This window comes from Scatophagus argus, chromosome 19 (genome assembly GCF_020382885.2).
Source record: "Scatophagus argus isolate fScaArg1 chromosome 19, fScaArg1.pri, whole genome shotgun sequence".
In the NCBI taxonomy this organism is placed as follows: Eukaryota; Metazoa; Chordata; class Actinopteri; family Scatophagidae; genus Scatophagus; species Scatophagus argus.
Genome location: NC_058511.1, coordinates 9,262,074 through 9,287,084, shown reverse-complemented (window position 1 = coordinate 9,287,084; position 25,011 = coordinate 9,262,074). Strand labels below are relative to the sequence as shown.

At 42.4% G+C, this 25,011-nt stretch overlaps 3 protein-coding genes across 7 annotated transcripts in view; 1 reads left to right on the top strand and 2 right to left on the bottom strand.

The window, feature by feature from the left end:
• Window positions 1-8,141: 8,141 nt before the first annotated feature.
• On the bottom strand, window positions 8,142-10,399 carry ccdc167 (coiled-coil domain containing 167). The gene is made up of 4 exons (XM_046373645.1): window positions 10,214-10,399; window positions 9,947-10,041; window positions 9,709-9,761; window positions 8,142-9,155 (listed from the first exon to the last, which is right to left on the bottom strand). Exons 1-4 carry the CDS (start codon window positions 10,262-10,264, stop codon window positions 9,037-9,039), a joined length of 318 nt encoding a protein of 105 aa, XP_046229601.1. The 5' UTR covers window positions 10,265-10,399; the 3' UTR covers window positions 8,142-9,036.
• On the top strand, window positions 10,399-19,143 carry kif25 (kinesin family member 25). Of its 2 annotated transcripts, XM_046373643.1 has the most exons (16): window positions 10,399-10,861; window positions 10,985-11,050; window positions 11,886-12,008; window positions 12,182-12,323; window positions 13,892-13,995; window positions 14,086-14,171; window positions 14,270-14,309; window positions 14,404-14,471; window positions 14,563-14,637; window positions 14,750-14,896; window positions 15,160-15,336; window positions 16,459-16,613; window positions 16,713-16,958; window positions 17,580-17,735; window positions 18,035-18,177; window positions 18,839-19,143. In XM_046373643.1, the coding sequence occupies exons 1-16, from the start codon at window positions 10,793-10,795 to the stop codon at window positions 18,923-18,925; spliced, it is 1,884 nt and encodes a 627-aa protein (XP_046229599.1). In that variant the 5' UTR covers window positions 10,399-10,792; the 3' UTR covers window positions 18,926-19,143. The 2 variants fall into 2 exon arrangements, with proteins under 2 accessions (XP_046229599.1, XP_046229600.1); XM_046373644.1 differs by lacking the exons at window positions 10,399-10,861; window positions 10,985-11,050; window positions 11,886-12,008 and adding an exon at window positions 13,558-13,716 and having other exon boundaries at window positions 12,188-12,323.
• Window positions 19,144-20,306: 1,163 nt separating this feature from the next.
• Window positions 20,307-25,011, bottom strand: part of wasf1 (WASP family member 1) — a 55,715-nt gene continuing 51,010 nt past the window's right edge. For 3 of the 4 annotated variants that reach the window (XM_046373894.1, XM_046373895.1, XM_046373896.1), the window contains 3 exons: window positions 24,217-24,396; window positions 22,392-22,963; window positions 20,307-22,065 (listed from right to left, as the gene is read on the bottom strand). In XM_046373894.1, coding sequence (XP_046229850.1) covers window positions 21,908-22,065; window positions 22,392-22,963; window positions 24,217-24,396 — 910 coding nt within the window. In that variant the 3' untranslated portion in view covers window positions 20,307-21,907. The remainder of the gene's footprint in view (window positions 22,066-22,391; window positions 22,964-24,216; window positions 24,397-25,011) is intronic. The other variant, XR_006841708.1, reaches the window with a different exon arrangement.

The following is a 25,011-nucleotide window of genomic DNA, read 5'->3' as shown; positions in this document are numbered from 1 at the left end:
GAGGCACAACACACGTTAAATACACTAGAGAAGAAAAACGAGGGACAGCTGGAACCAGTGGGGCGGGGCGGACAATCACACATGGCGGGAAACACACAAAGACAGGAAGTGGGATGGTCTGAAACGAGTTAGAAAATTGAACAGAAAACATGAAACATGACCTAAACAAAAAAAAGTCTTAACTTGACAAAATGTGTCGCAGAGCCGTTGTGCATTTGGTTATACCTGTGTTTTCTGCAGTGAAAAAAAACCCAAAACAAACAAACAAACAAACAAAACAGAACTTTAAAGGGTAATTCCCACATTTTTAAACCTGGGCCACGTACAGTAGACATATACATATTTTCCCTTAACACAAGGGCAGCTGACATGAACCCCCTCAGCCAGATCATCACAAACAGTGGCTGCTGATACCAGTTCTGAAGTGGAGTATCCATCAGTCACCTCTTCTACATAGATGACATCGAGCTGTATGTCAAGAATGAGTGGCACATTGATTTGCTGATCCACATCACCATGATCTACAGCAACAACATCACAATGTCATTCGGATTAGATAAGTGTGGTCAGATGGATCAAAGAGAGGGAAGATGATCGGAACTGGGGGGGTTGCAACGTTACAGATGTTCAAGACAGTTAAAAATACCTTGAGATCTCACAGGCAAATGGAAAACATGAGGAGACCACAAGGAAGCCAGCTGCAGTCGGATACCTACACAGAGTGACGCAGGTCCTGAGAAGTCAGCCAAAGGAGGAGACAGAGGCCAATAATATCAAGACAAGGAAGTTCCTCATGAGTCCAGCACCCTGAGACTGTACACTAAGCTCAGAGGCACTGTCCAGGATTAAACAACAGAGATCCAGGAATACATCAGGGAGATGGACCCCAGAGATGAACTGCTAAGCGAATGCCTCATGCAGCAGAAACCTGGCAATGATGAGTAGGAAGAGGATGAACCATTATGGAGGGACAAGCCCTTGAGTGGCATGTACCATTGACGCACAAGAAGTGACTGAAACCTGTTTTTGCATACTAAATTATCCAAAGAAATTAAGGTGTGTATCTTAATGCTTCTTTTGGCTTCACTATCAATTGCTTTTATACAGAATTTTTAGATTTACTTACACATTTACTTACTTACCACAGACCTTTGGAGTAGATTTATGTCCAAATCACCAGTAGTTAATGATGTGGGGCCTTTCTTGTCATTTCCTGTTAGCAGCAGTGTGTGTGTGTGTGTGTGTGCGCACTTCAGGTGGCATTTCACCGCACATGGTTTTAAGCTTGATTTAAAAAAAAAATATCAGCAGCTTGATCCCGCACATGTTTCAACAACAGCTCTGTATGTGCTCCTCATGAGGACTGTCGACTGTAATAATCTCCAGTTTGAGAGCCGTGAAACCCTCAATCAGTTTGAGGTTGATCACAAAGTGGGGGAAAGGTGAGGGATGATGGAGGCCACTAATGGAGCTCACACAGAGGCCTGGGCACTGTGAGAGCGGGAGATGTTTGTTCAACTTGTTTTTTTCTCCACTTCAACAGATGTTGCTTTTCTGTGTGCCCCCCCTCAAGCAGAAAACCTTAATGTCTGTATGCAGGGCTCACAGAGTTAATTTGGGCTTGTGATAACAGGCTCTCCTGTGAGTCCACCAACTTTGTACAAGTACAAATCTGTATTGCACTTGCATAAACCCTTTTAATGATATGAACTCGTGCACAGCATATGTCGATTGCTCATCAGTCTTGGCTACACAGTCCATAGTTGTGTGACAAGCTTTAACACTAGGGATGTTACATGTTGATGACTCACACACATGATGTGAGGCGACAGTTACTGGAGTCAAAGCTGCTCCCACACACTGCTCATTAGGGGTTTCTCCTCTCCTGGATTTCTGCGTAAAATCACACCAGCGCAAACCTTAATGCATCAAACCTGTGGAGCTAATAAAGACGTGGCTGTGGACTTTTTCTTCTTGCCAGGCAAGATTTACATTTCAGCAGTGTCTTGTGTCTGACCTGCAGCTTAAAATCCAAACAACAACAACAACAGCTTTTTTCATAAGTCTGTGTCATCTCTTCTCAACAGCAAACTGGACCACTGATTGTTGCAGAGGTTGATATTAACAACACTGAAATTAGCCCCTTAGTCCCTGCTCGTTGATATTACATCCATTAGACTAAATAGGAGCCGGTAGCAGTGTTTGAATTATGTAATCCTTGATCATGGCAGACCTGAGCAGCTTTCCAGGCAATTACCAAAGTACACAGTTGAATTATTCCCTCATTAATAACATTAATTACAGTGGTGTAGCAAATGCTCTCCATAGAAACATTACTATTACTCAGTTAGCCATTAGCTCGATGGAAAATACTTTGGTGTTATTGATTATGTAATGGCACCAACTGCTGGCTTATGCTCCTGGGGTTGTCATTTCATATTCATATGAAGGTGGTGTTGTGGGAATGTTTGAGGGACAGATGGTGGGATGTAAATACAGACTGGAAAATATCAACGTTGGCACCATCCCCAAAATGCAGTGCCATCCCGCAGTGTCCACACACATACACACACACACACACAAGTACAAACACACACAAGCCGTCACTGGCTGCATAAAATCTGCTCTGTAGTAAAAGTTATCATCATTTGCCTTCATCCCTTTGGCCATGGCCTGTTCAAACACTGGTGTGTGTGCACGTGTTGGCGCAGGATTGTACTGTATGAGTGTGCTTGTTAGTAGCCTGGCACATACCAGGATTTGTCATGGCTAATTTACCAGATTGTGGGTGGGCGTGCAATGCATGTGCTGCCTGTATGCTGTCTGTATCGTGTACTGTATATGTTGCTTGCATGCTGTGTGAAGGTGTGTGTGTCTGTGTGTGTGTGCTTCAGAAAGAGAGAGAGAGAGACAGAGAGCGCCACCAGCCCTAAACCAGGACCAGGAGACATTAACTCCCCTCCCCCTGGCTTCTCAGAAAAACATAATGTGGCATGGTGAGTGTGAGTGAGGGACATTTTTTAAGGTACAATGAGCTTAATAAATGTTCTGGATGGCAAAGCTCTGCTTTTCACTTTACACTCGCTCTAATTATGTTTACTTTAGAAGTTAAACCAGCTTTGTGGACATCGACGCATGGCCAGAAATGGGATAGCTGCTATACTGTGACGTGACCTGTCAGCTCTTTTTGGGACATGGTGTATTATCAGGTGAATGGACAACAGGAAGTTACTGTTTGTATCTGTGCATTAACTCCTGCTCCCTCTGAATGGTCCATGTAGACAGAAGATGACACTTTAAAGAGCAAAACAAGCCTCCTGTCACAGTGAACAGAAATTATTTTTCATCATTTTTTCATGCTTCATGCCTGCCAGTCTGTCTTGACTGATTGGGTTTTGAGACAGAGAGAGAGGGCAACAGAGTGTGTGTGGGGAAGCTATATAGATAGAGATGCATGACAATGAGATAACAAGCTGGGATAACAATGACAGTATCAACAATAATGATTCTGATAGTAGTAATGGTAATAGCAGTAATAATAATAATGCAGGAATATAACAGGTGGTAATAACAATTGTCTGTGTCAAGCAGAACCACTGAAGGAGGTCCAGACACGATCCATGGGAACCTGAGAGACACCAGGACAAGCACAAAGACTCCGGGGAAGAAGTCAAGTTAGTGACATGCATTGATGTGACATGAATGTGTACAGAAGGAGAGTTAGAGGAAGAGAGAGAAGCTCAGTGCATCATGGGAGATCCCCCAGCAGTCTAAGCCAATAGCAGCATAACTAGGGGCCAGTCTAAGGCAGTCCTAACTATAAGCTTTATCAGAAAGGAAGGTTTTAAGTCTACTCTTGAATGTAGAGAGGGTGTCCGCCTCCCGGACCGAAATTAGAAGATGATTCCATAGGAAGGGAGCTTGATAACTAAAGGATCTGGTTCCCGTTCTGCTTTTGCCGACTCTAGGAACCACAAGTAACCCTGTATCCTGGGAGCGTAGAGTTCTGGTTAGATAATAAGGTACTATGAGCTCTTTAAGATAAGATGGTGCTCGATCATTTAGGTGTTTGTATGTGAGGCGTATTTTAAAGTCTATTTTGAATTTTACAGACATCCAGTCCAGAGAAGCCAATACAGGTGAAAAATGCTGTCTAATTAAAGATCGGATACATTCTGGTTTTGGGACCTTTTTACTTCAGTCTTTAGCTTCATTTTAGGATCTTCGGGTCAAACTGATCAAAATCAGTCATTTAAAATTATGTTTTTTCTCCCCGTTATGATGGAAATTGATTTTTTTTTTCATTTTCAAGTTTTTTCAAGTTCATTATGGTAGCAGCAAGGAAAACACAAAATGTCTAATACTTCCCCCAAGTAAAACAGGTCAGTTTGACCTGGAGGAGAGTATGAAAGTTAAAAAAGCAAATAAAACTGCTGAAGTTTAACTTATTAGTATTTTTTCAAGCTCTGGTGCAGCCAGTTCGCTTACTTCGTCTGGTACTTTGATAGTCCTGACTCTCCATTACACACACATCCATCCACCCTCATTACCTGTCATCAGCTTACCTTATCTGATACCTTCCTAGAGACTAGTGTAACCTCCACAACTTGACAGCGCAACTCTTAAGGTCCACTTCTGTAACAAATTAATTCCCCCCGTGCCACCAATCTCCTGTCATCCCCCTCTACTTGACTCCACTCTCATCTTTTGAGAAACTCCTACTTAGTTAGTAAGAGATCCATCGCCTCTCTGACAGCAGCAAGGATGACTAATGGTAGAAATTAGGTGTGAAGGGGATAAAGCCAGTCATGACGAGCCTAAGGAATCAGGAATATGAGTGATATTATTATTATGTGGGCACGATGACTTAACATCTGACCATTAGATGCTTTTAATTCTGGCAGTTTCAAAGAAATAAGCTTAAGATGCTTTCACATGTCACTCAGGATGACTGCTGGGTCAATGCATGAATTGCAATAGTGTGAATGCGGCATAAGCACAATAGCAGGAGTGATTTAAATCCCAAAATATAAATGCACTGAGCCTAACTGATGTGTCATGGTTGAGAAACCCTTCTTTTTTATTCATGAAGAAAACGTGTACAATGGAAACTGTGTGGTTTTGATACACTTTAGGATAAGTCATCGTATTGAATTCAGACTCTTCCCCCTTACAAATCACAGTTCTCTGAGAGCAGGTGCACATGATGTCTTTGTACCAATGCAGGAACAAAATAGCTCCAGTAGAAGCAGCTGAAACTGTTGATTGTGCGAAATGAAGAACTGACTCTTCATTTCGCACAACTCTTCAGCTTATGGATACTCACCGTGTTTTCTCAGGTTTGGTTAATTTAAAAATTACATTTGCAAAAATAGAAGAAGAAGAAGAAAATGTTTAAATAATTATTTGGTTTAAGTTAACTTTAAATTTGAAATTTTAATTTGAAACACCCCAAAATTATTTACAGTGTATGAGAGTGAGATTATGGGAATCATGGAGTTCATAACACATTTTGATACATCGTGGAGGGTCTGTCTGATCGCTGTATGCACAGCATACAAGACATACATATTAAATTCGATTGATTTATGACCGAAGATCTTATATAAAACCTTTATGATGTAATATGGCTCAAGCGAACAGGCCAAGAATGGCAGTGGGGAAGGTTCAGTAGCTGAAAAGATGACCAAACAACTTACATAATGACACACCTGGCCTGAGTGCAGATGCTGAACCTTCAGCATCTTCAGGACCAAAACAATTCAAAGTGACATCTGGCATTTTGGTGCTCAGACAGACCTATTTCAGAATAGTTTTCTGTAAGTCCTGTACTTCCATAACTTGTGGTCACTTAACACGCTTTGTCAGGAAAAGCAAAACCGCACACAAGGTCAGTACCTGATTGTGCAGAAGCAGAGGGACTTACGTCTATATGAGGATCAGTTGTACGGCAGATGACCAAAGGTAACTGCTAAAATGAAAGGATAACAGAAAGCCCGCAGCTTCTTTTATTTCCTTGTCTCTATGTCTCTCAGCAGTAGCTGGAGGCATAATGTTTTTGGACTGTCTGTCAATATCTCAGGAACACCTGGAGGGAATTTCGATTTTGGCACAAATGTTCACTTGGATTCAATGATGAACTGATGAGAATTTCAGAGACCGAAAGTGAAGGTCACTCTGATCTCAGAATTCATATGCCAATTAGGAGACAATTTTGCATAAATGTCTAAAAGATAGTGTGATGACATTTTATATCCAGAAGGTCAACTTCACTGTGACATCTTAATGTCCTGAAAAAACGCTTTTCTGGCTATTATTTAACAGCATAACTCAGGAACAGAGGAGGAGATTGAGACTGCATTTCACAGTAGGTGAATGTCACTAATCTTGGGTAAATCTGTGCTGATTGGATGGATCTTCTGCGCTGTTGGGTTGAGAAATTATTCACTGGGATCATACGTGTCAATGTAGTGATAAATTTAATCCCTTCAAACACTTCCCTACATATGTTCAGTCTGTAAACTGCACTTGACCGCTCCGTGGAGACAAAAAGTATTCAGATATTTATTCCAGTATTTAACTAAACCCCTAAAACATATCCAAACTAAATTGTGATTTTGCTTATCACCTTCGAAGGGCACATTTTGTGTTTTTAGATGAGCATATATATAATATATATATATCAACCACAGCATGAAAGCGAATATTTGAACACATTCAGTGACCATAATCACGTTTTAAATCCCACAGAACTGTTGCATAATGGGCTTGTTTACATTTGTTTTATCTGGGAATGGGAGATTGAGAGTGTGTGGGTGTGCCGGGGACTGTGCTGGAGATAATAGAGTGTGTAGGAGGGAGGACAAATAATTATTTACTTGGCTGTCCTGTGATACATTTACCTGAATTACCACCATAACAGAATCTCCCCTGCACACACACAAAAAAGAGAAATTCAAATGGTTTAAATAAAAGGGTAACTTTGATTATATTCTATCCAACTAGCATGTATTGTCTGTGTGGTAAACACCTGATGTAGCTGTTCTAAACACTATTAAAAAATCCTCAGTGGGATCACTGATGTGCTTTTGTTGCAGGGTTGCACTCGGTGTCATTTACCTTTATTATGATGAACAAGGGCACTGTACTTTATTCACTGTAGTTTACTCACCACTAATGGGCCAAATGTGTATTCATCCATAGCTGAAAGTAGTCCGACATACACATAACACACTGCTGGTTGTGTTGTTTTCAGAGGATTTGTTGACAAGAAGATAATTACGGAATATAATTAACAGTGTTGGAATAATAGTCAGATCTTTCCTTAAGTGAAAATAGCAATACCACGGTACAAATACTCGGTTCTAATTAAAATTTACTTCAGTAAAGGCACAAGTATTAGCAGAAAAATACACTTCAAGTACCAAAGTAAAAGTTTTCTCTTTTGCAGCATGGCCCATTTCACAGCAATATATATTAAATTATCAGGCCAGCTTGAGATGGTCCACGGGTCCGTGAGCCAGTTCTGGTCCTGGGGCTGCAGCTTGTGGTTTGTCTGTGGTAGTTTAGTTTGTTGGTTTAGGTGACAGAGCAGTCAAGTAAATGTTTCTTGGGACAGAATAATAATAATAATAATACATGATGGGATATGCAAGTCCCATATTCTGCCTGTAACTGTGTGACACAGTTTTACCAGGTGTTTTATGAACGCAACACCGCTGTATCTTTGAGTGAATCGATTTCAGCCCTGAATTGGAACATGGCCAATGAAGAGAAGGCAGGCTCAAGTGATTCTAAGTCTTGGGTCATTAAGAGAGTCATTATAGACAAAGCAGTGAGAATCAATATCAGGCATGGCACTTTTTTTTTGGCCTTAAGACTCTTATCAAACACATAACCTCCTTATCAGAACACAACCTCTGATCCGCTGACTAGTCTGTTACCTTAACCTGTTAAATCTTCTATTATTTAGTGGCTTGGTGTTTTAAGAAGAATCCCAAATTATATCCAAAAACAACACATGCAGTTACCATAGATTTGGGCTTCTGTTAAAATTTCGTCATGCAAAACTCTAAAAAAAAGTTTTTTTAATACTAATGTACTGCAGATAACTAATGTAGGGCTTACACACAAGCTTCCAATTATATAAAGAATTTAATATATATATATATATATACAGTTAAACCCAATTCTCATACACTTATTTTTCACATTTGTATTAAAAAAACACATTTATGAACACATCTGGCATCTTCTTAGCTTTCACTGGAAAATTGAAAGGCCAGAACCATTCAGACTAAAAACACAAAATCAGACCTAATTAGGCACCATTTGATGAAGCATCTCTTCAATATGCATGTCATAAAGTAAACTCAAACTATATTTAATCAGTTATTTCAATGAAAATAAAAACTGTGACTGTGTACATGTTGGTGAAAAGACAAAAGATGCTCACTCACTTTGTCTTGATACAATCTCTTATGTGTTACACAATCTACTGAGTAGCAGGTGATACCACCCTGTGCCACATGTAGTATACAGACATCCAGACCAGTTTGTGGATTGGGATTATCAGGGGATGACCAACAAGGAAGTCACACACCCTGACGCACAATCTAAAATCTTAGTCTGTTCACATCAAAGACTGTACTTACAAAATGATACACAGGCTTGCAAAAAGCTTCTGAAAGTGAGGAAAAAAGAACCTTTAACAGAGTACAGAGGAATATATTTGTAGATATGCTGACAGAGATTTTTTAAAAGGCCACAATTTAAGGTTTAAACATGCTTTAAAAGCTGTGGTGGTGTTCTGGATGTGCAGGATTAACCTAACATGATGACCAGAGGACTTCAAAAAAAATAACAAGGACGCCCTCTAGAGGCAGAATTTAGATATTTCATAAGCACAGCTCATATCGCTTTCCCATTGAATTAAAACCCCACAGTCCTCGTATTTTTTTATCTAAAGACAACATTATCTTGAGGTGGTTTCTTTTAAGAGCATTACGGGAGATCCCTGTAAGACATCAGGTGGTGTCACGAGTCCTCTTCACTGTAAAAAAAGATATAGTAGAAGATGGCGCTGACAACCAGGAGAGCGACAGATAGCAGCATGTTCTTCCGATTCTCTCCTCTTAACGTCTGCAGTTCCTTGTCTGGAAAAAAACAAGAAAAAAACAGAGCTGGTGTGAAGGCACAAATTTGTGGCAGGCAACATTAAACCTCACTAGATTTGAAAGTTCATGAAGGAACAAAACCTGCAAAATGTAAGGCAGGGGGCAGACTAAATGAATAGACAAATAGATATTGATCCCGAGGGAAATTCAATAAGGGGCTACAATGACATTAAACACGGGTTGCTGTCATGGTGTTGACAGAAACTTTCATGGCCTTTCAGTGACTTAGGTCACTTCCTTTAATGTTGTTTATCTAAACTGTATCTAGGTGGACATATACAATAAACAACAAATGGACTGCTTTTCTTAGAAGGACAAAGCACTTGACATTTTTGCCATGCATTTGCCCATTAATACACACCAATGCAACACATTCATACCAGGTGGTGGTTTGGTCTTTGGGAGGAATTTCAGTTCATTGTCTCTTTCTGAAGCGTGAGGACATGATCTGTGTACTCTAATAAATACAATCTTGTATACTCCCACAGTGATTTGTACAGAATGAAGAAGTTTTTCATGGGCATCAACTCACCTAACTTTTGCACCCTCTCATTGATTATTGAAATTTCGTCTTCGAGTTCCTGTCTGTGGAGCAGAGAGGATGAAAAAAGGACAAGCACCATCATCAGGAGTGTATTTACTCTGTGAACAAGCCACAGTGAGTGAGAAGATCAGTCATTAAGTTTTATCCTTGAAAGCAGACAACCACTAATGAGGTGCTTATACAAAGTGATCTTTTTAACTGTCCCAGTCTCCATCATCATCCTCACCTTTCCTTGTCAGAGAGCTTCTCTTTTCTTCTCCTGAAATCTGCCCTCTCCAGGTTATTTTGGCAACGCTCCCGTCTCTCCTCCAAACGGTCAATCTACAATATTTACAGGTGAGATATAACGGGAATGAACAGTGAATGAAACTCGTGTAAGTTGAAAGTTAGCTAGGTTCATGGTAATTTTAAGAAGCAGCAGGAAGCGCAAGCTAAAAGCTTATCCTACTAGCTAGATAGCTTGCTAACTAAATGCAGCGCTTTGAGGCCTTACCTCGGTGGCGACACTGATTTTCTCTCGTCTTTTGTCCTTTAATTTAGCCATTTTGTGTCACCACAACTTAGTTTTGCCAGCCAGGCTGAGATGCATAAACTATGACAATGCGGAAGTTGTTTTTCTTCTTCTTTGTGTTGTAGTTCTTCCTTTCGGCATATCACTCCTCAGAAGCTCTACTGCCCCCTATTGGTGTAACATTACACTTCGAATTAATTAACAACACCTGTATGCTGGAGAGAACACGGTCGGCCTGTGGCTAAACTGAAGTGACACTTTTATCTGCGAATACCGAACACTTTCAGACTATATGCTTTCAGAAGTTACAGAGTAATCATACAGTCAAGCTAACACTGTATATAAAAAAGTGGCTAATATGCTATAGGTATGTGAGCGTCCGTTTGGTCCCACACTGGGAGAGGCAGACCGCTCAGCAGCGTTGACGGAGCTGTTGTTGACCCTTGTTTAAATCGGATTATATGACCTGGGAGGACACGACTTGATCAGTTGAGAAGGGAAGGGACCTTGCCGTCCATTCTCGACTACACTGGCTGTTTTTCTTTCTTCTTTGAAGTGAAAATGCCTCTCTTTATAAACCGGGACCAAATATTTGCGCACCAGGTACACCTGCTGGAGCACAAATTGAGAGTAAGTTAAGCGTTTTACTGAATGCCAGGTGTTTATTAGATGTGTTCAGAGTCTTTTCCGTTCCAAAAAGTAAATACACAAACATTTAATACCCAGACTGTTTGTAATGTCCTTTGTTTTCAGAGTAAAGAGGAGCGAATACTGGAACTTGAGACCGAGAATGCTATTCTTCATTTAAGACTTGCTGAGGTAAGAGGATTTCTGCCATTCATTACTTACAGTCTTAAACCTGGGCCTTCCTGATTATTATATTTTATTTCTGTCCTGGATGAACACGACTCCACATTTAATTAATCTGATTTGTTCAGGAAGGCTTTTGCATGAATGACAGTTTATTTAAATACTTTTTGTGCCAAGTGTCTCCCACCTTTGTGTTTGTGTATATTGGAGACACTTGGCTTGAAGTCAACAGGTTTTTGTTGTTGTTTTTTAACACCGGTGTGACTGATCTGGATGTGATTTAATCTCATGTGTATCCAAGAGACCGACTCCTTATTTGCTAATTATAGCTGTGTGATTTCTAATATTCTGGTGACAGTGGAGGTCGTCTAAGCCCGAGTGGGACCCATGCATCAAACAGGTGGTTGATATTGTCTGGTAAAGATGCTTAACAGACAGCAGATGTTTACTTATTTCACCTGCATGCTTTATTTCCCATATTTTGGGTTAGGGTTAGTTTTTTGTAGACTGACCCATTGACCATTATGTCTGTATGAGACACAAACATTTGTTTTGTTTTTTTGGGGGGGCGGAATTTGTTGTCTGCTGTCAACATTTTACATGTCGTGTGGCACACTGGAACAAATCACCTATTAGGGAACTATTTTCTTACCTACTCATCAGCTGATAAACAAACCAGCCTCACAAAACGTGCGATGTGTTGAAAGTCAGTCTTGCAACAAAGCATCACATGATATGTGTGGTGTAAAACTTATTTCAGCTGCTAGTCACACTTTAGCTCTGCACGAAGAAGTAAGAACGAAGTGGCACTGTGGTGCAGAATAAGGATATTGATGTTTTTCAGTGTGTGGGAAAACTCCGTCGGGAACAGGAAGAGGAGACCAAGGCCCTGAACAATCATCAGCTCCAAACGGATGCACAGAAGATAACCCGGTCAGCCCTTGCCAAACTCCTTCTTGAGGTCCAGGTACAGACTCACTACAATGTGAATATCTATTTGTGTGTGTGTGCCTGCACATGGTAGGTTGTGAGTTGTCTTTACATCTGCTTTGTTGAGATCATCCGACGTAGCAAAGTAGTATAACCCTTTTCAGCCACAGTTAATTTGTCCCCTTGTGTGTGTGTGTGTGTTTGCGGCAGGCTGTGAAGCAGGACCTGAGTGAAGTTTTTGCCGTGTATTTGAGTTTTGCCACTGAGCTGGAGGAGCAGAGCAAGCAGCTACTGGAAAAAGTGACACAAGCCAGCTGTTCTCTTAACGGTCACCACGGAGATGAGGTTCAGAGTAAGTGTCTGAGTGTGTGGCACCATAACGTAGATGTAGTAGCACGGCTCGGGTGGTTGCAGAAGGAATGATTTACTCTTTGGTACCGCTTTGGCAGTTGTTTGGGGTTGGAAAATCCAAATGTTGGCTCTATTCTGGTGGAGCCTCGCTACAGTGAGTTGGGGTGAGCCTGCAGCACCTTAAGGCACTTATTCATAAACACTGACTGTGGTAGTTTCCACTTTAAAGGCCAACCAGCGGATCAGTTCTATAAGAGGACACTGTTTGGCTGCATGTATTAGGTTTTGTTTTGTTTTAAGCCGATGCTGCTGAGGGGGCGACTGGACTGCACTGCACAGTTGACTTTCCCTGAGAGGATTTTTGGGCCTGATACCAGTAACATTAAGATAATAATGGATCAGCTTTTTTATTTTATGCTTCAAATACACACATTGGTTTCATGTGCTACTCAGTCTACTCAGATGCTGCATAGTTTCATAAACCAAACTGACTTTTCGCTCTCTCACATTTTCTCCCTCTCACCTCTATTAAGAATAAAGCAAGTTGTGTGTTGATTGCAGTGTGCTTGCTGGTAATCCTCTCACACCGTCCCTCCCTTCTCGTCTCTCACTCCGCCCTTCGAGGTTGTCCAAGGTTGACTGTCCTGTTTTGTGCTGCCCCGCAGGTCAGCTGATCACTGTGGCTCTGATGATTGGTGAAAACTGATCTTGTAACATAAGCCTGAGCACATAATGCTGCAAGCTGCTCCAAACAAAATGGCTTTTCTTGATCTTTTATTGTTGATGACAGAGTTGAGGAGGAAGGCATCTACCTTGTATATAAACTGCTTTCTTTCCTGTTAGTATCAACCCCTCTGGATTGTAATGTGAAGTACTGGAATGTTTTTCTTACATTTACGTCACATTTTATTTGCTACTCTGCACTCAGAATTATTTGTTTTTGGGGTTGATCATTTATTTATTTGTTTTGCTTCATATTTTTAAATGTTTTATGATTACTAGAGCTGCCACCTGTTTGTTAACCTTCTGTCCTTCTATACTAAATTACATCTAATGTTTATTATTCCAGTCTTTCTGAAGGCTCTTAAAAGCTGTTTTGTTACTGTTATGTGGAATTATTTAGACTAATTTATGTTTCGAATAAGGCAGAAAGATCCTGACCGTTCCACGATATTCTGTTTAATGTTCAGTCCGACCTGTTTTTGAACGCCCCTGTCTGTTCTGTGTGAATGGAGGTGTTTGGTGCCAGCTGTGTGTACAAATGTGCTCCAGGATTAAAGACTTGGTTTGAGTTGAGAGATTTACACCAGGGAGCAGATGCTTCTGGCTTCGAAGGAGGCAGCCATTCATAGACTATAAATCTGACCCCGTGGCACCCGGTGTCTTAATGCAGTGTAGATGCAGACGGTGGAGCCTTTTCTGTGTTTTTTTGTCTCAAGATGAACACAACTATGGCTTAATGATGTCAAAAAAGGCACTTAATGCCTCAGTCCATGATAGAAATTCCTCACATTTCATTTTTTATTGGACTGTTTCCCCTCGACTTTCTTTCTGCTCTCCCGGCCCCAGGCTTGCAAGCTCACGTTGCAGCTCTGGAGCGCTCTCTGGAGGAGGAGAAGGAGCGGTGCAGGGCAGAGAGGCAGAGGAGGAAGGAGCTCCATAACACACTGGTGGTGAGGACAGACGTTTGATGCCACGAGACCTACAGCATATCTCACAGGAGCTGATTTTGACCCTCGCTGTCATTCTTGGTTTTGCTGCAGGAGTTGAGAGGGAACATCAGGGTTCACTGCAGGGTGCGACCAGTTCTACCTTTTGACCACATCCAGTTCCCCACCTCTGGATCAGGGTAGGTCAACACATGATTCATCACCAGCAACATGAAATACTGTATGGATGACTGAGCCAAAGCCAAATCTAATCCAATGCAATGCTTTCCTCTATCAGGCCTGCGACATCAGACGAAGTGATCTCTGCAATCAGTGATGTGAGTTTTACTGAAAATTGGAATGAATTAAATTACTAAATTATTGCCGGTAGCCGCTACACTCTTTTTGTTATTCCTGGTTTGTTGCTTAAAGGACACAGTGATGGTGAATTGCATAAAAACAGGGATGCCAGTGCACAACAAGATGTTTGAGTTTGAGAGGTAAAATCAAACGCTAACATGTCGCAACAAGCATTATTCTACTCAGTTTTCAGCTTCTTAATGATTACTCACTGTTTTTGCTTCCTTCCAGAGTGCACGGACCAGAGGATTCCCAGGATGCAGTGTTTGAGGAAGTGAAACCGCTCCTCACATCTCTGCTCGATGGGTGAGCGTACATTGACACGTCAAAGGACAACATCACATTGAAAAAGTATTCATTCAGCTCTGTTCATTAAACGGCAACCTGCGCGATGGCCTGGCTCCTCTCTGCCCTGCAGCTATAATGTGTGTATCATGGCGTATGGGCAGACAGGCAGCGGGAAGACTCACACCATGATGGGATCCCAGGCGCTGGAGGGGCACTCAGGGACGCAGCAGGAGACACAGCGGGGTATAATCCCCAAGGCTGCTGCTGAGCTCTTTCGGTGAGACAGAAAATCTTTTTTTTTTATTGGATGTTTCTGGTGTTGCAATGACTAAACTCTGCCAGAAGTGTTTTAATGCTATGCTGAAAACCACAGTAGTTTAATTTACTGGGTTCTAATTCAGTCCTATAATCCATCAAAAATAAAAAAAAAATTGGTTCATCAATTTATAATGTACTCTGAGAGCTGAAATAGGTTATAACCAGTTTGAACTTTGAGCTCTCAGCGGTTGTCTGTTTCCTCTGTGTGTGTGTGAGGCGCAGGCTGATCTCCGAGAAGCCTGCGGAGAGTCACACAGTGGAAGTGTCAGTGATGGAGGTGTACAACAACGAGGTGTATGACCTTCTGGCCAGAGATGAGCACAGCAACACCGCTGGACAGCGCCGGGACGTCATCACCACCTCCTCTGGTGCCAGCCAGGTCACCTCCCTCACATATAAGTGAGTAGAGCCACAGCTGACTGGGTGCAGACTGTGTTTACTTTGTGTTGAAGGTTAAGGAATACGATGTTTTGCAGCTAGACTGCTCAATTCATGAAATAGTTTTTGAAGTAGCAGTTATTTTAAAGCTCTCCTAATCCATACTTTTATATAAAAAATTTATTAAATTATGTGTAGTGGGAACAGCAATGAACCCACAAAGAATTAACACCCAACTTCTTCCCCTCAGATGTATAGAGCTTTATAGCCCTTTTAACTTAATTGGTATTGGTTTTACAGCCAGCAAATTCCACTCTCCAAAACGCCGCTTGGCAGCCGCAGCCGACAGACCACGAAAAACTCAAATAAACCTACCGTATGCTACCTGCCCGGCAACACACCGCAGATGGACAAAGTTACTGCATGTTTTACAAGATGAATAGCCAGATATTTTCCTCAGAATTTAGTTGGTGCCAGAAACGGAGCTGAAGGAGATGAAAGTTTGGATGTTCTGACTTTTTAAGGTGGCCAAAAGCACCAGTGAGTGCTAATGTTGCTCCATGTTGCTGGATGTGTAAATGAGAAGCTGTTATTTATACCCACCTTATCAGGCAGTAATATTTAGATCTGTCAGCTTGTCGCAGTGTTCCTCTGCTCCCAAGTGGATCTCAGTTATTTCATCCTAAATTTTAACAGATGGTTTTTTTTTTGGCCACTTTGGGTAGCAAGCTGTAAACACATTATTTTCAGCTGTTAAGTTATTCATAGCAAACATTTGTCTTTTGGTTTTTTTTGTTTTTTAACACATTTGGGTCTGTAGAACATTTTTCCCTGAAAAGGACGCCGTGAGAGTGAACCAGGCAGAAAAGTTATGGGTGAGAAAAACCAAAATAAAAAGTTTTAATAATGCTGCACCCAGTGAAGCTGAGAGGGACTGCAAAGTCGGGTTGTAAGTCACTGTGGGTTTGTCATAAAGGTAATACCTTCACACATGTAGTCATTTGATTGAGTTTAAATAAAAAAAAAAATAGATTGATTTTAACAGTTTTAATTATAGCAGCTTTAAGGAATGCCATGTAATGGTGTATGTAAGATAAGATCAGATAGGCCTTTACTTGTCATGTGTTTCATATGTCTTTGCAGGCCAGTGTGTAACGCCTCTGAGGTGATGAACGTCATCAGCAGTGTTTTGAAGCTGAGGGCTCACTGTCCCACCCTCGTCCATACCGACTCTTCACGCTCTCACCTCATTGTCACCCTCACCATTTCTTCCAAGAGCCCCAACGCACTGGCCCTGGGTAAGATGCATTCATACCCACGGGCCCACACATGTCGGCGTAAATGACACCTACCCTTCACAGCTTCCTGCGTTGTGACGTAACTCCTTCTTCCTTCAGCCCGCAGGTTACAGAGCGCCAAAAAGGCCATGCAGTGCTCCACCCAAAAGGAGTGGTGGAGTCCCCGCTGTCGCCGTGCCAATCCCGCCGCCCGCTACTCATCTGACGAGCTGTTTGCAAGCTCCGCCTCCTCCCCGTGTCCCTCCCCTTCCCATTCCCCTTGTCCCTCCCCCAGGCCCAGCATCTCACAGGGTCTGTTCAGGACCAAGCTGCAGCTGGTGGACCTGGCAGGGAGCGAGTGTGTCGGTGAGAGGGCCTCGGTGCTTAAGCAGTTGAATTTATAGACATCATGGAACCACCTGTCCCTGAATGTTTGAAATTGCACCAGGCAATATTTAAACTGGAAAACAGACCTGTCTTAACAAACAAGCCAACCTGCAAAATGGGAATTTGGGCATATGCCTAATTTGGATGCTGAAGATACTCAAGTGTCAACTGGGTCTTTGCTGTGATGCTTAAATTTTAAGAGGCAATAGTGAGTGAGTAATTCAGAGCAAGCAGGACCCACTAAAATGACCTTCTTCCTTTTTCCTTTTGCATTATTTCACAATAAAGCATCATAAATCTGACAGGCGAGATTGTGTGAAGACATGATATCATGGCTATTTGTGTGTGTGTTTGGTATTTAATTTTGATCATTTTTCAGTTACAGCTTGATGTTACATTAAGCAGAATATGCCACTTAGTGCAGATTTAAACCTGCTGATATACAGCTTGTGTCATGAACCATGAAATACCAGATGACTAATCCACGCGTAAAGCTGCACAGCGCAAACCCACGCAGTAAAAGCGAAGCCCGTTCAGTGAGCAGGTCAATAAGCTTTAGGGCACACGGATTATGTGTGTGTATTTGTATGTGTGTCCCAGGTATGTCTGGAGTTTCGGGTGCAGCTCTGTGGGAGGTGTCCTGCATAAACCGCAGTCTCTCCGCTCTGTCTGATGTCCTCTCAGCTCTGGCCGAGCAGAGACCACACGTCCCCTACAGGAACAGCAAACTCACTCATCTGCTACAGGATGCCATAGGTGACTCACACACACAAACAAACACACGCCATCCTTCTTTTGTTTTTTTCTTTTCAATATGACCTATGACTCATACATCCTGGGTCTGCTTCCCCCTGGGAAAGACTCATTTTCAATGCCGAAATCTCTTCAACAGACTGAGAGATTGCGCTAATTAATATCAAAATACCCAAACTCTGAATCACTCAAAATACTTGGAAAATATATTTGTCCAATCCCAAAAATTAAGAAAAGATTAAATCAAATCTTGGTATTTTTTAACAGCTCAGTCTCTTGTTGCCCTCCGTTTTGTCCACCAGGTGGCGACGCCAAGCTGCTGCTGATGCTGTGTGTCTCTCCGACACAGCGCTTCATCACAGAGTCCCTGCAGTCTCTGGGCCTGGGCATGCGGGCCCGTCAGGTCCAGAAGGAGCTACCACGAAGAAAGCACAACACCCTCAAAGTTAAGTGACAAGACAGAAAAAAGAGGTTTGGTCCTCTGCAGATGCTGTGATGATACATGGATCCTTTTATCAGTCATATGTTTGTTTGATATTCCCATGGGTTCTTTTTTTTTTAAATTATTTTTTAAAAGAGTAACGGTTTAAAGTTCACAGCCTTAAACAGTCTGACAATATCTTACTGCAGTTAGCCTGTTTGATCGATGGGTTACTAGGTGCTGCATGCTCATTTGTACAATCACCAATAATCCTGTTTTTTTAGACTACAAGAATAACAGTGATAGTGTGAAATCCTGTTTCTTACTCTTAGTAGTTAATTTAACTAGGAAACAGACTGATTTTAGCCCGCACTGTTTATATATTTTTGTGTTAAAATAGCTTTTGACAGTGTTCAATGTATTTATGGCTGTAAGTAAATGTTTCTGTGTACCGTTAATCACATTGCTGGTGAGTAAATAACTGGCAGTTAACGAGTAGTTATGAATGACAATGAAGATAGTAACTCGGATTACTTTAGCATCATGTTCCCTTTTTATTTTTTATCTCCACTTTCATTAAGCTGTAGATGATGCCAGTGGTCAGCAGTCCTCATCAGGCTCTCAGATTTCTGCTGTAAATGCATTTCAGTGCTTGCTGCTCATACCATGCCTTCTCTTTTTGTAGTGCTTTGGGTGCAGCTACGTCTATACAGTATTTATACACATTGTGATGTATCCTGTATCTGCAATCACCATCTTTCAAATGCCTTGATAGAGTAGTGTCAGCAGAAAACCGTTGTCAGTACAACTTTAAAATAAACAGATGATACATGCAGATGTGCATGTCTTTCTGTATCATTCAGTTCTAGGAAAAAAAAATGTACTGGAAACTTACTGTCATTAGGCAATTAAAACAGTGTTTGAATACATTGTGCAGACCACTTTACACTCTCCCTCTTCAAAAATAAATGCAGGTTATTTCTCACAAAAGACTTTCTATACAAACTTCTTCCATTGTAGGAAATTGCTCCAAGTAATCCATCTGCCCCTGTGTAGATTACAGAGCAGCAAGTCTTTAGCATTAGGGCTGCATAGTATTGTATTTAGCTTTAATTTTACACTACATTATGTGGAGATGCAGGCAGGCGAAACATTCTGCACAATCATAACTCAAGTAGGGAGCTGTAAAACGTATTGTCCAGTGTGGCAGAACTCATCAACATGAGCACACCAGATGACTATTTGCAAAAGGCATTTCAGGACTGTTGACTAGAGTTTAATGTTGGAAGAAAACAAATCAGACAATTTCCTCCAAGGTAAAATACACAGTTGGATGTCTCCCAAGCATGAACAGAATAACACATTGTATCTGGTAATTAAATCTCTTTTTCATCAGCTCCCCTTAGACACAAACACACACACTCACACTTTTAATAAGCCTCCTCCTACTGCAGACTGCGATGAGAACTCTGCACAATATCGTATTGAAGTTATATAATCCACGCAGACCCAAAGCTGACATGTTTTTGAGACGCAGATGTCATGTGCCACCGTGACACGAAAGTTGAAATGCCCAAAGCGTTTTTGAAACTGCTGGCTTCGAGGATAAGGAGTGACGGGAGGGGAAAAAAAAATAAGATTACAACCAGAGTGACAAGATAATAAACCAGGAGCATCCTCCTGTTCAGTGGGACGACGGAAGAAAAGAGAAGTGAGAAGATGAGAATGAGAGGAGTGGGGGAAAAAAAGTCGAAGTGAGAGTGAGACAAAACAGAATTGGGAATGGAGGGAGGTGAGAGTGAAAGTGTGATGGCACACGAAACCGAACTGTTGATTTAAAGTTTCAGTCTTAAAATAAACCTGACAAATAGAATCTGAGACACTTTCTGAGATGTCAGGATGCTTCTTGTCTTCCACAAGTCCAGATGTGGATCATCTGGGGGCCCCTTCCATACAACCCAGGGTCTTGTTCTCCTTATGTGGATAAGTGACTGAGCTTGATTTGACATAAGCCTGGATTTTTCAAAGATGGCTTAAAATGTACTTGAGCTGGTTGGAGTTTAATGACTCGTTATTCAGTTATTCACACAGGAAGAACAGATCTCAGCTGGGAACACGAGACAAACTCTGCTAAACAACAACAAACCCAACAATTAGGGCTGAAACATAACATTAGGTTTTTATTAATTCAAGCAAACTGTTACAGTCAACAGTTACATAAGTTACATGGTATACAGTATTGATCTAATCTTTTTCTTTTTTAAACCAGGGTGTCTGTCCCTCCATCCCTTTTTCCCCCCAAACATAGAAACAGCAAATCCATACAAGCGCAGGCAAGTAAGTAGTAACAGCACAATACATTCATCAACTCAACGATACGTTTTGTACGAACAATAAGGCAAGTAGAAGAAAGAACAAACGGAAAAGGATGGCAGACATTTTCTCTGAAATGAGCCAAAACAAGGCAGAATGAATCCTTCCCTTTCAGGCCTGAAAAGGCAACATCACACAAAGTGTATTCTTTTGAATATCGGTTGCTGCTGTGGGACGAAAACGAGGTAAGGCTTCTCGTTAGCGGGCAGGTACACAGTCGGTAAAGGAGGATCTGAGGGAAAAAAAAGCTGCCTTCAGTGGCGTTGAATGGTTTGTACCTGGTGGTGGTCAAACCCTCATTGTCATGGGTACCTTCTCAAAAAGTTTCCCTTTGCACACTGAGTATTCCTCAGGGACAATAAGAGAGGCAGGAAGTCTGATGTACGTCTACAGAATCACTTCCAGTGTCAATTTCTACGGTAACAAACTTGAGAAAAGGGTGGGAGCTCGGTATACTAAAACCCAATGGCTTTGTGTTTCTCTTTGACATTGCCTGATGTCAACATGAGCGTACATGGCTCTTCAGAACCTCAACCGACAAGAAAAATCAATCTCTTGGCATACGTTTCCCTGGGGTTAAAGGTAGATGTAAGTGGATGGATATGCACACGCGGAGCCAAAGCAGCCATATGCTTGCCCTTCATCATTTTCAACCATACAGCAATGATCACATAACCATACCTACACAATCTTTTGCTCGGTCTAAGTGACAAAGTCCTGATAACAAGAGAGAAAACAAAAAAGAAACCCAGCTGGTGTTCATACTGAGTGACTGTTCATGTAGTCGTCAGTATCAGTGACTATTGGCCCGTTAAAATCGCTAATGTTTCATCAAAAAAAGGTAAATAAAAGACGCTAAAATAAAGTGGAATTTGTTCAATGCCGTCTTCAGCCACCAGGTGGCAAAGCGGTGCCGGAAAACTAAGGATAAATGTAACATGCCTTCATTTTTCTTCCTTTTCTATTTTTTTTTTTTTTTTTTTTACATCAACGCACATTTAAGCAACAAAAACAAGTGGTTCTTCAAAAAAGTTATTTTCATGTATAACAATAGTAAACATGGGGGATTTCATCACAAGAAATCCTGCAGAAACAAGGTGATGTGGTAGTGCAGAAAAGAATGAATGCAAGAACTTCTCTGGGAGACACTAGAGAGACAGACGAGGACGATGTGGAGATTCTCCTCCGCACTACAACGAGACAGAGATATGACAAAATAAAAAAGCTCCACCGAGGAGAAGTGGGCAACAACGACGTTTCGCTTCTCTCCAGAGTGGAAAGGACTCTCTGATGGCGTGATGAGGAATGTGAGGGAGGAAGAGGGGGGTCACCTGAACATGTTTGTCCTCTGCAGCTGATGCTGCTGTCCCTCCGATGGTCATCACTCCATCCAGTCTCCTTCATCGAACTCGGACTCGTCCTCGGAGTCGGAGTACTCCACAGCAATGCGGCGTGACAGGATGGTGGCCACATCGTTGCCGACACGCTCGTGCTTAGCCTCTTGCTCTCGCTGCTCCTCCACCTTCCGCAGCTGAATGCCTGGAGTGGGAAGAAGTAAAGACCTCAGTTTGTGATGTTGTAATGTGAGGTCTTCAAAACTGCTTGCTTTGTCTGACCAGCAGTCCAAAATCCAAAGATAGTGAATAGTGAATTTACTGTCACAGACAATTAAGAAAATCACCAGCAAATAAACAGATTTGAGTGTTTTTTTTTGTTGTAGCATTTTTGTTTAGAATTTTTAACTTTAGAAAATTAATTGACAATTTTTAAAAATTTCTTAACGAAAATGTGGCAACTATGAACATGCGCTTTACATCCAGAGAATAAGTTCATCTCTTCTCTGATAGCTGGGAAAGTTTTCACACCTTTTCTGATGGCTTCCAACAAGACACTGCGTGCATCGCTGATGGGTGGCAGATTGGTTGGATGGTGCCTCTTGGTCCCCATATCGTGGATGGCGTGGGGCGGCGGAGAGGCCATGGCTCCTGCTGAGGGGAAGGCCGGCACAGGAGGCGGGCCAGATGGACAGGGCGAGGAGCTCCGTGCCCCGGGAAGGGGCAGAGGAGGGGGCGGCGGGGGAGGAGGCAGGATGGTGCCGTCCGACTGGGTCCCAGAACCCAAGGGTTGGCCCCTGTCCAGGACCTGTTGGAGTCTGGCCGGGGAGGAGGAGTGGAGGGGAGGTGCCACAGGCGGAGGAGCCGGGTGGAGCACCCCCGGGGCAATCTGGAGAGGAGCAGGGGCAGGCGGGATGACTGGGAGCTGCTGCTGGATCGGTAGGGGAGGAATTGGAGGAGGAGGGGTGCCCCGCATGCCTGTGGCGGGTAAGGGGGGAGGTGGAGGAGGGACGGGGGGAGGCGGTGGAGGAGGAGTGTTGGAGTTGAGGCCTGCTGTCCGGGCTGGAGACTGGGGTCTGCTGTCGGAAAAACCCGAACTGGAGCTGTAGGGACGAATAGAGAGAGAAAGTACAAAAAGGAGGTCATGACAAGATAAAACAGAGCTGAAAAGGGAGACGACAAGTTTAAATCAACGATAGAACAAATGTGTCATCATTTTTCCCTGTTTATACTTGTATAAACTACACTTGTATACCCTGTCATCTGGAGTGGATCATCAGTTGGAGAACCTGTCGCATTTTGCCTGATGCATGCAGCTATACCCTCAGTCTTTTAGCATGTGTGTAGCCATCAAGACATCAGCTATGTTATCGGTATTGACCATTAACTGATGCTGATGCTGAGGCAGTGTGGGTGGATGGAGCTACTAACTAGGACAGTACGACACAAAGACCAACATATTCACAATCAATTTTCTCCCCGCCGAGACAAATCGACAAAAAGCAAAGCGAGAGAAAGAAAGGGGGAGGTAAATAACGTGGAGTATTTCTCCTAAGTCAACTTAAGGCTGCATTTGTGCCAATGTCTGCTTAATGTGCTTCATCACATGTGCAGAGAGGGGGGGGGGGGGTAAAGTGAGAAAATGAGACATGGAACATGACGATAAGCAGACCAGCAGCAAAGGTCAGCAAGAGACTGAAAAGTAGAAGCAAATAAAAACGGGAGAGAAACATGGGAACAGACAGAGTTTGTGAGCAAAGGGAGATAGCTGCAAGGACTTCTGCAAAAAATCAGTGAGATACAGTACATCTCTGACGCTGCAGGGGCAGCCTTAATCATTCCCTCTGATCTCTCCATCCCTTCATACAGTGACAGATGCGGCAAAAGTGTGCAGCAGAAAAACAACCTTTAATACGCTCAGTGGCCTTAACATTTTATTGATCCTGCCCTTCTCTGAGCCTTTTTCTTCTTCTCCTTTGCACCACAAAACCCTCCATCTATCCATCCATTTAGCACTCCACCCATCCCTTCTTTTGTGAGATTTTTCAGCTGAGCAAAAAAAACCTCTCGTCCTCTCTAACTAAATAAATACTCCTTAAAAAAAAAATAATAAGAAGAAACGGAATGCTTCTCACTATAACCAACTGATCCATAAGAGAGAAAACAAAAGGAGATAAGAAAAAGAAGAACTAAAAGACGAAGGCATGGGATACGTCCTGCCTTTGAATCAGACACAAGTTTCGGCTGTAGCTCTGATTCCCAACTTAAGGAAATCGGAGCTACAGCAACTTCCTGTTAAGCAAATATGGGTGAATTATGATTAAAACGGGGGACATAAACGTTACTCCTGTCCCACCTGATCACAGAGGGTGGCTTGATCTCTCCCAATGGGTGCATGGGAGGTGGAGGCGGCGGAGGGTCGTTGGGCCGTGAATACATTCTGTCCCCGGTACGGTTCAGCAGCTCATTCATCTGGCTGTAGGGCAGCGCCGCCAGCGAGAAGGGCCCGTCCAAATGCTCCATGTACATGGGAGCCCTGAGCGGAGAGAGAGGTGTTCATTTTCTCGTTTTGTTCGCTTCCCCTTTGAACTGCACTTGACCAGTTTCATCTTATTTTGTGTTTGTTGTCATATTTAACTGTACTCTTTCCTGCACAGATGATTCTTTTTATTCCCATCAGACCTTTAAAACAGTAAGCTAAACTCAAGAATAGTCACCGTGGCTGTGACTGCTGCTCATGTTGAACAGACCTACAGCTCACAAGTGTTTTATCGTACGGCCCCACGTGAGGAGGAACTGGCAGTGATTGGCGGTGTCTAGAGCGTTCGATCCCACACGCATGGCTGTAAGGCTACGAGAGCTTCAAAGTACCCGTCGCCCCATGGCCCCTTGCAACAAAGCTGCTTGTGAGCCCTCGTCACACATTTCACTTCACGTGTCGGTCACCGAGCACGGACTTTTTCCCTCATAACCTTCAGTCATTTAAAAACATGCTGTAGAGGCTTGTAGAGGTAGAACATCAAGCATTGCACAAGAAAACATCGGAAAAAATGAATGAAAAATAAAAATGTGAAATATGATTTTGCCTAGCAGAGCTGTGATTTATTTTACACCCCTGTGTTATCCTATAAATTGTCTTCCAGCATGAAGA